The 18,348-nt window shown below is 25.3% G+C and overlaps 1 protein-coding gene across 1 annotated transcript; it reads right to left on the bottom strand.

Moving 5' to 3' along the window:
- Window positions 1–389: 389 nt before the first annotated feature.
- Window positions 390–10,678, bottom strand: LOC129976002 (DNA polymerase epsilon subunit 3-like). The gene is made up of 5 exons (XM_056089332.1): window positions 10,584–10,678; window positions 3,791–3,859; window positions 3,464–3,549; window positions 2,051–2,169; window positions 390–764 (listed from the first exon to the last, which is right to left on the bottom strand). Exons 2-5 carry the CDS (start codon window positions 3,854–3,856, stop codon window positions 556–558), a joined length of 480 nt encoding a protein of 159 aa, XP_055945307.1. The 5' UTR covers window positions 3,857–3,859; window positions 10,584–10,678; the 3' UTR covers window positions 390–555.
- Between the last annotated feature and the right edge of the window lie 7,670 nt (window positions 10,679–18,348).

Genomic DNA, 18,348 nt, shown 5'->3' with positions numbered 1-18,348 from the left:
CTACTACAATGATTCTCATCCTCTACCATGCATCATCTTAGGAGATAAGAGTTTGAGTTTCTGAACTTGTTTTCAATCTTTTTAAAAGCTATTTCAGTGTATACACAATAAATTGTTATTCTTAAGACGATTCAAGTACATATAAGAATTCTAAAGCTGTTCTGATAATTATTTAGAAGTTAAATTGAGGGCCACTGCCTGGAAGTGTTAGAAAAATCTATTTAAAAAGTATGACTAATAATGTTATTTTAATTTATTTTCAATGTAAATTTCATATTACGGGAAACAATTTTCATGCTTCCCTTGAAAAAAACTGAACTTCCTTCAGAATAATATTCACAGAAACTGATAAATCATGGGTTAGACAAGAACAAAAAAATTCCTTAAAAGAGATTAAAAATTATTTGTATTTTCTAATGTAAGAAACACAAAACATAAAAATTACACTAAAATGCCAAAATATATCAATTACATGAACAATGTACAGTATGAACACGATCATAATTATATACATTTTTATATTAGTTTCACAAATGCATAGATTATTCAGTTATTTCATGATGCAGTATCTATAGAGTTTATACTTTCCTGCTCATCAACTTGTAAATCAGAGGTCATACTTTCACTGTTATTTAAAAGGTTTAAAGTCTCACTGTCTTTGGAAATAGCACTTTGTGAGCGCTTTCGCTTTGGTTTTGGTGTAGAGTTGGACTTTGAAGGTGAAGTTGCTGTTGCATCTTTTTTATTTTTGTCTGCATGAAAAGCTAAAATAACATTTATGAATTAAAATTTGATGATAAGAAATGGTCAGCATTATTCTATAAGTATTAAAACGCATCTTAAATAGATATCGTTGAGTCAGTAATCAGATTCAAATAAATTAATTATTCAAAAGGTGATAAGAAATATCAAAGAAGTAATCAAATATAAGTAATAAGTTTTACAACCTTTCGCAGAGAACAAGTTATCAAAATAATACAGACAAGATCGTTCTAATCTAAATAACACATGACAAGTAACAGATGAATCATCAAAAGCAGTTGAGATAGTATTTTTGATGATTCATTCTCTGCTACTTGAGATACAATAGACTAATTGCAACTACTTTACTAATTTATGTTCTACTATATTACATTATTGCTGCATGTATTCCAATGCAGCAGCAATCCATATTCCAAAGAAATTAGAAAGCCTGTCACATCTATAAATCTTCAAACTGCATTACGTTCAGTATATACATAATATGGCACGAGTACAAATTGAATGAGTAATTTCATAATAGAATAACATCAAAATATTAATTTCAAGGAATGAATTCAATTGCTGATTAGTATAATTATTTAGTTTGGGATATATAAATATAATTCATCTGACTAAAAAACCATTTGCAATTTATTTTTTTAAAAAATTCTTTTAAAGTTTTTGTTCTTTAATTCTCGTGTTTCTTAAAAGGTGTGGTAGAGCTGAAAAAAAAGTGGAATAATATACTTCTGCTTCATAAATCATACTCTACAGAACAAATGAAATGAAATTTCCATCAAAAATTGAAACTACACTCCACTGCTTTTGCTTTGATCAATATGAACAAGCTCGTTAAGATACTTCAAGAACTGCCTTACTGGTGAAAGATTTTCAGAGTAATAAAGGAGATCCTCATCAAGCATCTGTGATAAAAGCATATTTCTTGTCACAACATTATAATCGTGTGTTCTTTTAGTGTGATAAAATAATCCATTCTTTCTGATCAACTAATTAGCATTGCTATACAATAACACTTACATATTTCATAATCATTAAAGAAATAAATCCATATTTAAAATTTAAGTCTTATAGTTTAAAAATTTGAAATAAATTGCTCCTAAAAATTTATAGTTCCAATAAAACTACAATAATTACTATGTTCAAGTATATTAAATCAGTTTCAAATGTGGGGGGAAAAAGAATTTTTTTAATGAAACTTAACAATAGAAAGTGTTCTAATATCATAAAACATTAGAAAAAAAAACATGAAAAGAAAATATTTATGCAACTAATTCAAACTTCTGCTTACCTTCTAAACATTCTTTAATAGGCTCTATCATGTCTTCAAACATCATATCTTCCAAAGCTGCAAAAACATCTGGTAGGGTTAATGTTTTCCTCTGAGAAGCAGCTAGAACCTGGCTTGCACTAGAAAATAAAATAAGCAATCCCTCGTAAAATTACACACTGATAAATGCCTAAAAATTTATAATTAAAAACAGTCATTAGAATTTTATACTTAATTTTAAGATATGACAGATTTAAAATCTCTTCATAACTTCATATACTTTTTATTTTTCTCATATTTATAAAGATGGAACTTTATAATCAATTTTTCACTCACTTAATAATGTGTCAAGATGAAAATCTACTTTCATATTGCCAGAGTTACCAAGTGACTGATAAAATTAAACTTTAATTACATAAAAAAAACTACTTTCAAGATACCATAATAATAATTAATTATACATTAAAGAATTAAAAGTAGAATATAATTAAAATAAAAATTTACTATTTAACATACTAGTAAAATTACATTTCTAAATTTTATTAATTTATTAAACTTGTAAGACATAAATCTATAATACAGATTCCTTGCAATTTTTTTTAACAATTTTTTAAGTAATGAAATCCAGGTACAATAATTGAAAATCCAAATCTACTACAAGAAGTTTAATAATAAAAATTAATTATCTATAAAAATTTTATATCATACATATTAATACTAATTTCCAAAGCATTACTATTAACAACAAATTATAAAGTTTTAAATTTCAATGAACGCAATGAGTAGTCACATTAAATGTTTTAGATTGTATTTCACAATGTAATTTTAAAAAAATAATGTTAATACAATATAATATATCCAGCATGAGCCTTCTTCTTAATCCTAAATAATCAATCTAAATAAAAAAAATTAAACTTTATTATTATTTGTTATTTATTTATTTTTATTAATAATCTGAACAAGAACTAGAAATAAATATAAAATGATTTGGCAGGTAAAAATAATGGCTACAAACAAATGGCTTTAAAACTTAAAGTCACATTTAATAAAATTAAATACATTTGTCACATTAAACTAGTCACTTTTTAATGTTGCATTTGTGATTTCACATTTTTATAGATCCTCAATCAAAACAAATATATTTTAAAATTAATTAATGCCCAGTACATCAAGAATTAAAAAAACATATGTTTAATTATCATATCAATTAACTAATTATGCAGTACATTTCTTTCCATAAAAGCTTCCTTTGACAATTTTAATGTTCGAAATTGATGCATATTTTTGAAAAGGCTATTTTTTAATCAATTGCATTTGCAAAATTTAAATATTAAATTCTTTTATAAACTATTTGTGAAGCATAGAAGATAGGAGACTGAATAAAGAAAGATGAAACAAGAATAAGTATAAGCTAAAAAAAAAAGTATATCTTACCAAGCAGTTGTGTACAACACAAAAACAGAAGCAGCTCTTGCAACAGCAGATCTAGCCTCCTTTGATATATTTATACCATCAGGAACCTACAAAGAAAAAAGTAAAAATCATAAATTTCAAACAAAAGAAAAAAATTCAATACCTTAACTAATACTTATAATATTTGTGATGAAATCAAGATGAATTAAATGTTTATGACAAAGAGTTTTAAATATATAATATGTAGACATAGAAAAGATAAAGGTACAAACATTAACATTCTGAATTTATATTGAGCCATAACTGAAATAGATATAGGTAACAAGAAATTAATTTTTAATAACTTACAGCATCTTTTAATATCCTCATTATAACAGTAGAGGGCAAAGAAAGTTCTTCAATTTTGTCAGACATTATCTAAAAGTACAGAAAAAAAAAGAAGAAGAAAAAAATTATTTTAATACAAGAATCAAAATAGGTAGCGATTGTAGTAATATGTATACATTAATATCAGTTTTGAAAGAATACAAGAATAAAATCAATGCTTATTTTTGACATTCAACAAATTACAACACTTAAAATAAAAAAACAAGATTATTTTTTTATTCTAAATAACATTATTTCTTCATGAATGCCATAAATAGAATACCTGACAATAACAAATTAATCCACATGCTTTAAATCTAGAAAAAATTCCAAAATCACAGCACCATTTTATGACAATATAATCAGTGATTTCCATTATATGTAAGATAGGATATTACTTTCCCATATATTATAAAAAAATAAAGCTTCAGAAATGTTCTTCAAAAATAAAAAGCTAAAGTATCACTTTCTATAATAATGCAGTTCAATTGTCAAAATTATGAAAACTATTAAAAAACAAAAACAAAGTGTGTATATGAATACATTAAATTCCAATTAACTCTAGAAAAAATTATAATGCATATACCACAAAAAATTCTTAATAAACCAAATATCTGCATTTTATCACTGAAATCACAAAAGTTGAATAGCTAAAATTCCATTTGGTTGAAACCTACTCATCCATATCCTTTCATATCATCAATAAATGCACAGTCAGAATGCAGAAAGCAAGATAACTATAAAACAATAATACAATGAATTGGCATTGAATTGCAAAAGAGACTGCAATTAGTAAGCATTATCAGTTTTGTATCTATTCATGATTTGAAAGAGTACTGACAATTGTATTTCAACCAAACAGAATTTTCGATAGATAGCTTTTTGCACTTTCAGTGGCAAAATACAGATTCAAGAAAAACATAAAGTCCAAAAGATGGAAGATAAATTTTTTACAAAGTACTTAAGTTACAAATTGTGGTTCTCACACATACAACAAAAAATAATCATGTATGATTTGTTTCAGGATTCCAAAACTATAACTTTTGAATAGTGATATGCAGTGTGTAAACTGAACACATTTCAGATTTTCTTCCAAGACCTTGACCTGCATTTTTTACCAGCTCCTTTTTTTCCCCATGCTAATTAATTTAAAATACATAATTTTATTTTAATTTGAAACTTAAATATTTCATGTTCATATGATTGTTTCCAATTTTGCAATACTCTTCAGTTGATATGCCACATTATTCTACTCATAATGGAATATTACACCATTGCCAAATAAAATATAAACATTTTCTCCTTCATCTTTCTACTTATCCCTATTTGCTTAAAATCGATTCCTCTCTGCATATGAGGAAACACTCGGAGAATTTCCGTATATGAGAACAAATAGCAGATAAATATTAACACCCTCATAAAAAATATTTATTTTAGTATTAGCTTTTAATTTGGATAACTACATCCCAAACTCACTTGTAGTTATCACAGAGATCACAATTCATAACATGTATACGTTACAATAAAAAAAAGCATTCAGTGGGAAAAAGAATAAAATTATCTATTTTCAGTAGTTTGTAGAAACTTTGTGGAAATGTACTGGATTGTTCTTTAAAAATAGTTACCTTTTTTTAAGTAAGATTTCACTGTAAATGTAATTAAGATATTTCTTTTTTTTTTTTTCAGTGAAATCTCTAGTTTATAGATCCGACAACAGAATTTTTCAATAGTAGCTAATTTAAATTTTATTTTGAAAAGAACACATGCTTGTATTTGTGTGTTTTTCAGCCTAATTAGCTTTTTATAAAATTATTTTTATTTTTCCTCTTTAACGGATACATTTATTTGAAAATTGTTAATTGCCTATAAAAAAAAGCAATTTTTGAATATATTAAGAGCTAATTATATTTTTCTCAACAAATTTTCATTTAGCTGTTCTTTGTCACAATAATCAAAAAACTTAATTTTCTCTCTTAAATTATGGAGAGTGCTTCTAGAATTTTTATTATGTAAATTTACTTGACTTGTAAGCTAACTTATATGAATTATTTAAAATTGTCAATGCAGTTCTATTTATTAATGATTTAGAGATATGTTTTACTTATCAAATGTGACTAATTCAACAAACATTACTAGTTTTCACTCTTTAAAATAATTTTGTCCAAATAAAATTTTAAAAAGTGCTGCTCATACATTTTTTAAAATTAAAATTATTTTTGTCAACAATCAAAATGGCAGAATCAAGTGCAGCAGAGAGGGGGGGGGAGAGCTGTGCTGGATGAAGTGAAGCAAAAAAGTTTGAAGATGTGTTAAATTGGAAAGAGAGGCTTAAAACTAGAAAAAGGAGGTAAAAAAATTTAAAAAAGCAAACTAAAACAACTAAATTGAGAATAAGAAAGATGAGAGAGAGAAAAAAGTCAGAGTCTTGCTATAAGCAAACAATTATCTTCTAGAGCACAGGCATTAGATAAAGCAGTAAGAAAAGTTAAGAAGTCTTTGTCTTGTAATCTACAGAAAAAGCAAGTAGTTATGAAGAAATTAAACATATAACTCTTTATTCCATGTACTAAATCTCAGAAGAAGAATAGCTTTTCCAAAGATGCTAATGAATGTGAAAAACAAAACATTTTAATATACAGATGATGAATCAATACTATTTCCAAGAAAAAAAGACATGAAGGTCAATTGAAATATAGAAACAGAAAGGGGGAGAGAGAGAGATCTTTATTAATGCAACTTAAAAGATGCATTTCAGTTATTTAAAATTAATCATCCTACTATTGAAATTAGACTCTGTGGGATCAGCAAATTTGATAATCTTGTTTTCCTTTCAAAAATGTGCAAATGGGAAAAAACAATATTAAAACTCTAGTGACTTAATTGTTAGAAACAAATTTAATGATAATAGTATGAAATTAAATTACTGTGACTGTCTATCACAAATAAGAAAATTCACTGAAAAAGAATTGGATTTAGATGTAGAAAAATGTTTATACAAATCAGCAGAACAGAAAAAAATTAGAAAAAAATATTTCTGAAGCCAGCTTTTTCATTAAAGAGCTGATTTTGAAATTAAAAACTCATTATGATATGCCTCAGCAAAGAGGAGTTAACAAAGTAAACACATGGTTTAACTTGGTGACAGCTGTTAATGCAAATTTACTTCTTTCAGACATAGGAAATAAAACATAAAAACAAAATCATGGCTGCCCACTGGAAGACAAATCAAGATGTATCAATGATAATATATACTGTAATAATATATTTCAGATGTGCTATTGATGCAAATTTAAAAATGAAATCCTATGCAGATATATCTGATTACAGCACACTTTTAGCCATTCTAAAAACGTTCAATTAATAAATTTTTTTTATCAATAAAATTAGCAAATCCTTGAAAATTCATTTTACCAATACCCATTGAATCAAATGGGAATTTGCCTTACACAACAAATATAAAACTAGGAAAGGTATTACTGTCCTCTAGAAAAAAATTACTCCATTCGTATTAAAACTGCTTTAATAAATTCTTCATTTTTATTTATTTTATTTCAGACTAGCCGCCTTTGGCGACCAGCCGGTTCGGCAATCTTAATGTTTGTTAAAATTTTAATAATTAAATATTTTATGCAATTTCAACTTTAATAGATTCTTCAGCAAAATATTTTAAAACTTCAAATTTTGATTGTCATATAATTTACTCATAATATTGTAAAGGACTTCAGTCATAACGTGATATGTATCTCTCTAATTTTCTGTTACCCCTCGTAGAATTTATGCTTTAAATTAAAGTGTAAATGATTAATCTGCAATTAATATAATAATATTTTTTACTGAAACAAAGCATTTTTTTTAATAATATGATTACTGATAATAGAGTCACTGAGCGTTTAAACTTTATGGGCACTTAAGAATATCTTTCTTAATTTATATAATATCTCAAGAATTTGTCAACAAAATTTTCTCAGATTCATCATGAACAGATTGATTAATTAACAATGTTTAGTTTTAAATGCATCAAACACTAAGAAAATAAAATGAATCATTTAAAATAATCGGTTTAAAACAGGTTTAAAAAAACTACTTAAAAAACGATGTACTTAAAACTATAAGCATATACAAAAAATATATAACTAACATAAATACAATTAACTTACAAAAGCATGTAAATAACCTAAAAATAATTAAAATCCTCTGTTGATAATGGTTGTCATGACAACAATCAGAACCCAATGCGCATGCATGAATTTTCTTCGCCAGTTACGGTAACGCAAATGCGTGAATTTTTCTATGCCAGTTGGGGTAATGCTATGCAGATTATTTGTGCATAGCGTAAAGGATTAATTTCCTTTATTCTGTGTTATTTTAATTCAAAAGTACTTCAGAATGAATCTGAAACATGGATTAATTAACAATGTTTCATTTTAAATGCATAAAACATTAAGAAAATAAACAGAATCGTTTGAAATAATCTGCCGAAAAATATTAACCCTAGCCTCATTACTGTTGGGAGAAAAAAAAACTGAAGCCTTACTCATTTGGCGGTGGGGAAAATGGAAGATTATTTTGGCGAAAAAGTTGGTGGTGAGGAAAATGGAAGATTTTTTTGGCAGAAAAGTTAGTTTTTAATTAATAATTAAAATTTCAAAAAAAAAGGACCCCATGTGCACATTCCTGACCTCTAAGTTATACATGTACCAAATTTGGTAGCTGTATATCAAATGACCTGGCCTGTAGAGCGCCAACACACACACACATTGAGCTTTATTATAAGTATATAGATGGTTATGTTACATTAGTAACACTTTTAAAATAATAAAATAATCAATAAATTATTATTATATTATTATTTATAAATTAATCCAAAACCATTCTTACAATAAGCTTAACATTCCCATGTATTATCATTATTAATAACAGATTTTTTAATAATTAAAATTCAGAAAATCTAATGCTACAGTTAAATTATATTTTATATGATAGCTAAATCATTATATTAGTCACTAGGCTAAAAATTTAATTTCATTTTCTTAAATCCTTATCTTTTAAAATAATTTCCACATAGATATGTTACATAAATTAATGTTATGAAAAATATAAGGATAAAAGTTTCCTCAGAGATTATTTATGAATATTTTGTCATAGTAGATAGACTTAGTAACTATCTTTTAATGTTATGTTAATCACAATGGAATAACTCTGCACTTTTTTTTGTTAATTAAAAAAGAATAAGGCCTTAAATGATTAGGCTAATTTTGAAAACATTTCATTAAAAATCAGCTTTGAGAGGAAAGCAATTGTTTCATAATTTATATTCAGAATAAATAAACTAGTGAGTAAATTTGTACAAATGAAAATTGAATTAATTGGTAGATTAAAATTTATGCTGTTCAGAAAAGGAAGGTCTTTCCAAATTTTATTTGAATATTACTCTTAAAGCAAAGACAAGAAACTACAAGTAAATTAAAGCCAGGGGCATTATCATAGGAGGGCAAGGCATATAAAGTTGTTTCAAGCATCATAAGGAGAAAAATATTTACAATTTAATGTCACTTTATGAAGCAAACCATGAAGAAGAAGCATCAAAAAAAGAAGAAGAAAATACTCATATCCTATGCAACATTTACACTTGCTAAATTAGTGATGATGTCAGCAGTGATAAGAATCTTATTATGCCCCAAGCGTTGCATATCTCTATAACACCAATAACTAACATTTGTTTGTTTGTTTTACAATATATATACAGGGGAAAATCTAAATCAAAAAAGAATAAATACATAAATAATGCTGTTGATTTTTTTAAAGAAAGTACTAAGAACATCTTAAAAAACAATTAAAAAAACACCCAAACAAAAAGAGGTATCAAATAAACTTTGAGAAATATATAACAGAAGAGCAGACAATAAAATAAGCTACATATTGCATTATTAGAAAACTTTAATATATACACAACGAGAAATAAGAGAAAAGAAAATGTTATTCAAACAGAAAAATATTGTAGAATAAAAATAAAATTGGGTAGGTACAAAACAAAAAGTTAAGCCATATTATAAGTTAAAAATTCTCTATAGTAATAGAACAAAAAAAAAGTTATTATTGCAATAATATTAAAAACTTAATTTAAAAGATAAGACATATAAATCTAAAAGCAATATTAACAATGTACAATTTGTCTTGCAATAAAACACAAAACCTCGATAGGGATGAAGTAATAAAGAACAAAATGTAGCAATCGTACAAGATAGAAAAGAATCTTCTTGAATCTTTAAAGAAAAATTTCATAGCAATTAACATTTCATAAAATACTAACATTTACTAGAACTGAACTCAATAATTAATTTATTTTGAAAGTTTATCTTAGATAATCTGCTCGTCTGTAATAGTATTAGTTGTTTAAATCAATTTCTATAATATTTTAAAAGAGCAATTCAAAAAAAAAAAAATGTAAGACAGAAAATCTTATTAAAATATATATATGAAATGCAAATAAATAAATAATAACTTTTCTTTATTATTTATTTAATTTTAATATAGTTTACAAAATTGACACCTGTAACTTCCCTAATTAAATATATTTCAAATGATTCATTCCTTTTTCTGCTTTTCTAGATGCATAACAAAACAGAAAAGAAAAAAAAATGCCGATTTTCATTATATGCAAAATATTTTAGTAAAAAAAATACTTTAAAAAAATGCTTTCAACAAAAATCTGCAACACACAAAAAAAAAATGATGAGTAAACAAAAACATTTCAAAAATTTTTTGTAATACTTACAAATTTTATCACAAAATTTCCGCGCAAAGCAACCGAAGAAAAAACAAAACAAACGAATATCTCACTTCATTTCATTCTGTGATTCTAAAGTTTACAGCAAACCAAACTGGAAACTCGAAAAACTGCCTTAGCAGCATAGTAACTGTCAATCCAGTTGCTAAAAGAAAAAAAAAAAAAGTTAATGTCACTCTAGGGATTTTATCTTTTATGATCTTGTCGTCGTATTCATATTTAAAAATGTGAAATTATAAATATTCTATATTGTAAAGAACTGTCTCTCACTAAAATGACTCCCGAACCATCAAAGATAACCGAGCCCATCTGGAACTGATGGATGACTTTTGTGATTGATTATGAAACTGCTAAGGTATTAATGAAACTTCTGACAAAGAATTTAAAAAATATGAAAATCTTATAGTAATCTTTGGAATGGTTGAATTTTCGACCATTTGGGGTGGCCTGTTGTTAAAGTGTCGTTTCATGGCAATCAGGGCTCTAAATTCGGAGCCCAAGTCCAAAGAAAAACCACCGTGCGAGCAGGGAATGTAATAAAAATAAATTAATGTAAATCTTAAATTCAGATCAAATATATATGATGTGCAAAATATTTTACTAGCTCCTTGATTTTTTCATTGATTAAACAGAATTACCATGAAAGTACAATAATTCCGTATAAATATCAGAATAAAATATCTCACTTCCCCAAATAAAACACGATATTTTATTCTTTTTCGATTTGAACCAAATAATTTTAAATGTGCAAAACAAAGTACTCAATAAGTTTTCAATGAATTATTTCTCATCTATATAAGAGGTGCTTAAATAATTTAATTTACCTAAACATTCAAATTGTTAGTTAGTTAGAATAATTATTCTAGCAATTTGAAGTTAGCAGTATTGAAAAGACTATGTTGACCGTTGAAATTAATCAAAGCTGATTTTAAAAATCATATTAAAGCCTTATTTTATCCGAAGACCTCACTGTTATTTAGACATCTCGGTTTTCGTTTCTACAAACGTATTGCAAAAAATTTTAGTTGGAAATAAAAACAAGAAATATGACAAAATTGACCAAAAGAAATTTCAAAAAAGTAATCTCATAATCAAATACTTGTTTAAAATTACATACAACTCACTCATATATCGGCTTAGGACAGTCAACTTGGATCAATCTCCAAAAGATTGAACATTTAATGCCCCCCAATAATTATAATGTGTAGCTTCCCTAAATTAACAAATGTTCACAATAAATTATATTTTATAGGAAAAACACACAACGTGAAAGAATAAGAAGCATTTTTTTTGTTAAAAAATATTTCATCTAAAATGAGTGCAATAATTATGAATATAGAATAGAATTTTAAAAGAAAGAGAAAACTATATTAACTGATTACCTATTATGATATTTGAATATTTTTTTTATAAATATCAAAAGAAAGATTGTTTAATAAACAAATATAAAAAAGATAAAGAAAGGGCATGTTTAAAATTTGTCTCCTAGTATAAATGTTGAATATTTTATTTTACAATGAGACTAATACTTCGCATACGCTACAACTTATTGATGTAAAGTAAGCTTCTGCGAAGACTCTTGTTTCACTAACTCAGTTTTTCGGATACAATTTTATTGATTAAACATTAAGGAACAGATACAACAGACTACCTTTTAATATGCACTTGCGATTAATTTGCTAACCTTTTTATCACCAATTTTCTACTTCTTTTCCTTGTAAAGGTTTTTTAAAAAAGCATCGAAATCCAACTCTTAAAAATTTGATTATTTACAACATGAGATATAAATAGAATGACGATAGAAACGTGAGGTCACCTCATATATATATATTTCTTTTTAATCTTGAATGTACTAGTCCCTAAAACAAAGAATATATTGAATTTTATCATCTTCAATTTATCTTCAAATTTTGAATTGTTCTTTCTCTTCACACCAAAATGAATGACCAAGTGTGCTTGCCGCATTCGAACTTGTTTTAAACGTTGTGCAATTAAATTATACACAAGAATAACTTTTTTCTGAATTTATTGTGCCCAAGAATTCGGAAAGCTAGAACTTTCCCATTAGCAACGGGAATTATTACCTTCTTGTCTGCTTGACCGACACCTCGGAGGAATCGACTTGACTCACTAATTACTTTTTGAAATGGATCTTTGATGAAAATTTTCTTACTTAGTTGACACTCATTATATATATATTTTTTTTCTTTTGGAAACTAATTAGCGTTTTAAGTCATGAATTTTGCATTGGCGTTTTATATAAAAGTTGGCTAAAAAGAAGTTTCAATAAAAAAATTTACTTTGAAAATGTTAATTACGAAATTATTATTCTCAAATAAACTTGTTCAAAAACAGTTTTTTGAATTCTGACTCCTCCCTTCATTTTTTAAATGTGGAGGATTATTTTTAAGAGTTTGCTTGTTAGAATTATTGCGAGCTTAAATGCTCACAAAAAAATAAGTATTTTTTGCTCAATATATATATATATTTTTTTTTCAGCGTGGTAAATATGGAGATTGTATCAACATTTTTACTTTTTATTAATCATCATTTTAACTTTACTCATTTATCCATGTGTTATGAAGAGAAGTGTTTGGAATAATATAGTTTTTATCTTGAAGTAATTTTCAGAAGGGGAAAAAAGTTTGCATTCCGATTTCTTACTTATAATAGTGGATATGATATCTGAATAATCTTAGAAAAAATTCATTCAATAATTACCTCGCTATTATCACCTTCCCTGACTTTGATATAGATAAGTTTAGTTGCAACATTGTTTGCATAATGATGAAAAATATCCATCGGTTTTCCTAAAAATCTGAATGAATATATTTTCCTTTAGAGTTCTCGTTTTTTTAAAGGCTTAAGTAGCATATCAGTAAAACTCCTTATAAATAGAAATCATCTGCTTTTTTTTATTATGCATTTTAATACTTCTGATTAGAGAAAAGGTAAGCAAAATTAATTAATTTTTCAATAAAAAAATTCAGCTAACAAAGAGAAATTCCTTAGCGAGAGTTCGACAGAATAGTTCTTAACCGAAATATAAGAAAAACAATCACCAACGATCCTCACTTTTTCTTCAACATAAAACCAGAGTAATCATCCTATGACATATCTCCATGGAAACACTTGTAAAGCAAAGCACGCGAGATTCTAGAAATATTTTTCCCGGTACAGTGAAGATAATTCAATTTATTTAACAAATTTAAGTAGCAGTGAATCGAAATTATCAATTACCAAGTTTCAATTTCAGAAAATTTGAGAAGACAATACGAAATTTCCAGAAATCAATTTAAAATAATTCCACCTCGTAAAATGGATTCAATTTCGGCAAGAAGCGATATCGAAGTTCCAGATGAGCTCAAATTTATTTTGAAAGAATATGCCAAAAACTTAATTAAATCACAACCGGAAGATTTGGTGCAGTGGTCAGCAGAGTAAGAAAATTTTATCCCATCATTTTTTTTTAAAGTTAAAAAATAGATATGCCTTCCATTCAGGATTAAGTTTCGTATTACTTCAAAATTATGATTGAATTTTCAGTTGTTATTGTTTCTAATGGCACTTATCAGAGACACACCCACTGACTTTAGAAGGCAGGAATTTTGAGTAAAAGATATTAAAGTTCATTCTTATTTATTTTCTTTGCAATTTTATTGTATTCACATTATTAAAATACTGCATAAAACAAGTAGCATTTAAGAGAATATTCCTTATGATTTATTTTTTAAATGCAATTGATAAATAACAGTTATCTATAGGTGAAAATGAATTTAATCAGCCCAATTTAATTTTGCAATTGCCACATATAAATAAGTAATATGTACATGTTTCACATGATGAATTTAAATTTATTTCAAAAAGTGAAATGCAGAATGTTTAATCAAAGTAGTTTATAAACAGTATATTAACTTTATTTCAGACAAATTAAATACCGATTCATACAAATAAAAATCTAAATCGGTACTGGCAATTAAATTAAAAATATAACTGTCATAAACATATTTACACAAGATATATCCCAATTTATAATATGTAATGTGAGAACATTTATTAAAACCTCAATGATTTCCTTTGAAATAATAAAATTAGAAATAGCTTTAAATAAAATAGTAATTTAAATATTTCAACACTGATTCTTATTACACTTGAGATTTTTACATTTTTGCAATAAAGAGTGCACTATAAATTAATAAAGAAGAAAAATTAAATATTCTTAAATGCAATATGCAAGATTACTAAATACTGCATAATTGCATTCATAAAATACTTGTTTGAATATTCTTTATTAATTTATAAAAAGTTTTTTTATCTTAAAATTTACTTAGTATTATTTCTATATTATCACAGATATAATTAAAATTATCTTAGTAAATGAAGCAATTAAGCAAATTAAGAATTAAAGCACTGACTATTAATATGTGCACTTTTAAAACTTTACATTTTTTTAAAGGTATTTTAGAACAAAAGTTGAAGAAGAGAAGTTAAAGGAGTCTGAAAACTTCAAAAACACTAATGAAGAACAACAATGAACTAGAACAGCAATGGTCACTTTTGTGTAAAAAGCACTATAATAGGAAATGAATATTATATTTATGTTTATAAAATGTAATACGATAATTATCTTTTACAATATAAATATTTAATGTTTTAAGGAGCTAAATGAACAACACATTAATTTTAGAAGCTTTTTAATGCAAACAACTTAACAAAATAATGCAAAAAAATGCATTTAGTGAAAAAGTAGCTATAATACATTTTCTATACAGAAAAAGAATTATGTAATAAAATACTGATGAACTTCATTTGTGAAACAAATAAAATTTTGTTTCAAATTGAAAATAAATTTGGAAAAAAAAAATTAACACAACAGTTTCATTTCTAACAACTACTAATTACAAAATCTAAAAGATATGTGCATCTTTGAAGGCAGTGAATAAAACAGGCAGCAAAAAATATGTTCAATGTACATTAAAAAATATAGTACTTATCTTAAAGATTTCAGCCGATAATTTGTACAAATACTTTGCTGAAATTTCACAAAATCACCAATATTTTAATTTAAAATTAAATATAAAAACAATTAAAAGCAGATAACTTCCATATTTTTCCTCTTGGCACATTGACCTTGAAATAATCTGTGTTAACCTTATGTTAAAAATATAGAAATGATTTGACAAAACTGCAACTAAATTTAAGATGCTTTGAAAAACTGGTTTATAAAGATAAAGGTTTTCTTTAAATTTAACTATGTTATCACATCAGAGTTGAGCAAATAAAGATGTATTCAATTCATAATAAATCTAGTATATACTCAGATTCCTATCACTCTTCGGCATTTTCATGACCAGAGGATCATATTTTGAATACTGAACCTGTGTAACATTTGTTGTTAATGTGCATTTAGCCTACACTTAATCTGGTTAATAGTCAAAGCCTGACATGTAAAAGTGTTTTTAAAAAAGGTTGGTTTTTAGATATTGGTACCATCTGATTATATTAAAAATTATAAATTTCATATCAGCATTCACCTGTAGATTTAAAACAGGGCAGCAATTTATTACAGCAAATGTAAACATGTATGACCAAATTTTAAAAGTTTTAGCTAGTTAATGTCAGATTTATAAGTAGTCTTACAAAATAAGCAGCTAAGTGAAGAGTGTTATAAAGTTTAAAAAGTTAAACAGCTGTGAAGCAATAATTAGGAGAGTTATAAATACAAATAATTATAGCTCATCAACAGAAATGCACATAAATGTGAAATGCTCATCTTTAGTAAAGATGGTAGAAAAAAAAATAAAAGATCATAATAAGAACAGTATAAAAATGATTTTAAAAAGTATTTGCAATTTAAATTTTGAGAAGAATGGGCTTACTGGAGAAATATAGGATGATATGTTCTTAAATCTAAGTTGCAATTCAAATTAGGAACATAAAATATTTTAGAATTTTTAACATAAAAAAGGAAAACAATAATGACTAGCAATGACAACATTTATATTTTTGACCGGGTTTAAATTTTTCCAAGAATAATAATTACATTCATAGATATTTTATCTTGCTTCAGATTACACATACAATTACTTATTTAAAAATATTTACATGACATAATTTTTCTCACTAAAAATATTTTTTCTCCAGAACTTTTTAAAAATTTGGCTAAAAAAGACAAATAGCAGAAAAAGTAAAATTTTCATATAAAAATACACATTTAAAATATAATTTCATGAGATAAAAACTGCATACACAAAGCACCTCAAAAATATGACAGCAAAACGTTTTTCCCTAACTAAGCAGAAAGTTGGATATTTGAACATGCAAAAATTTGTTTGATATGCTAACATTTAGTCATATTTAATGGACCACAAGTTAATCATGTATCACTAACTACCATAAGAAAGAGGAGTTTACAACTAACTACCCAGTCATTTACAATGAAATAAGAAGCAGTTAAAAATGGAAAATCCCAGTTTAAATATGATCATTTTAAGTCTTCTATAAATCATACAGTATATATTTTAAAATATCATTATGAACAATTGGCTTCTTTTTATTTAATGTTTCAACCTTGAGAATAGTTACTATTTAAATGAATAAATAGATTAGTTTTTATTAATTGTTTTTAATTTTTTAAAATATTTACACTTATTCAGTTTTAAAAATGAAATATCAAAACCATTTGTTTATTTGACAAATAAAAGAACCACTTTAAATAATTTTTAATTATCAGAATTATAAATAATAATTCAATTTCAATGGGTCTAAACTGAATGAATTTTACAGCTTTTTGTTTTAGTAACAGAATGATATTTACAAAGAAAATCATTATTAATATTGAAATAAATAAAAACCATTTTAATCAAAAAATTTTACTGTCACAAATCTTTAAAATATGCTTATATTTTTAATTCCAAAATCTGAATGAGCTAATTTCTTTTCTTCATCTTTTGAGTATTTAATTTAAAAACACTGGTAGTGCAAAAAATCAGGGGAAAAAAAAAAAAGCAAACATTTCATATTTTTAAACAAAATGTTCATCAATTTTTCTCTAAAAATGTTTTTTTAAAAAAAGGCAGACTGAATTTTCAATGAATAAGATCAAATATTTCTAAAAATCACTTATTTCAATTTCAATTTGAACAATTATATTCATTATTACTTGAGAAATGCCCTGGGCAAGAATAGTTATATCTGATTTACATTTAATATATATATATTAAAATTATTACATAAATATTTAAAAAATCAGGTTAAATCTATTAAGATGAATAATAAACATTTTAAAAGATTTTTATGAATCTTTAGAAAATTGAAATGTTTATAATTATTGGAATAAAATGAGAATCATAGTAATTATACAAATCTAGAATTACATTCAACAAGATTAAAAAGATATCACAATTTAGGAATAAAAATATTATCTATATTAAGGAATTTGACATCATATATTGAAATCCACTCTGAAAATTTCATTAGTTATTATAACCTCATTTTTGAAATGCTTATGAACCATTAAGTGTAAAAATAATAATAATAATAATAACTGTATATATAAATGCAGATATTTTTTTAAAGGCATTATTTTAAAGGCACATTCGGAAATAAAATCATATATATCAATTAAAAAGTGATGAAATATAATTATTAGATGCTTTAAGTCAAATTACAATGCAAAATCAATTTACTTTTTATATACGTCATGTTAGATGGCAACATCACAAAATAATCACATCTTATATAATAAAAGCTC

Source organism: Argiope bruennichi, chromosome 1 (genome assembly GCF_947563725.1).
Source record: "Argiope bruennichi chromosome 1, qqArgBrue1.1, whole genome shotgun sequence".
NCBI lineage: Eukaryota > Metazoa > Arthropoda > Arachnida > Araneae > Araneidae > Argiope > Argiope bruennichi.
The sequence above is the reverse complement of the archived record's forward strand: the minus strand, read 5'-3'. Positions and strand labels throughout refer to the sequence as shown.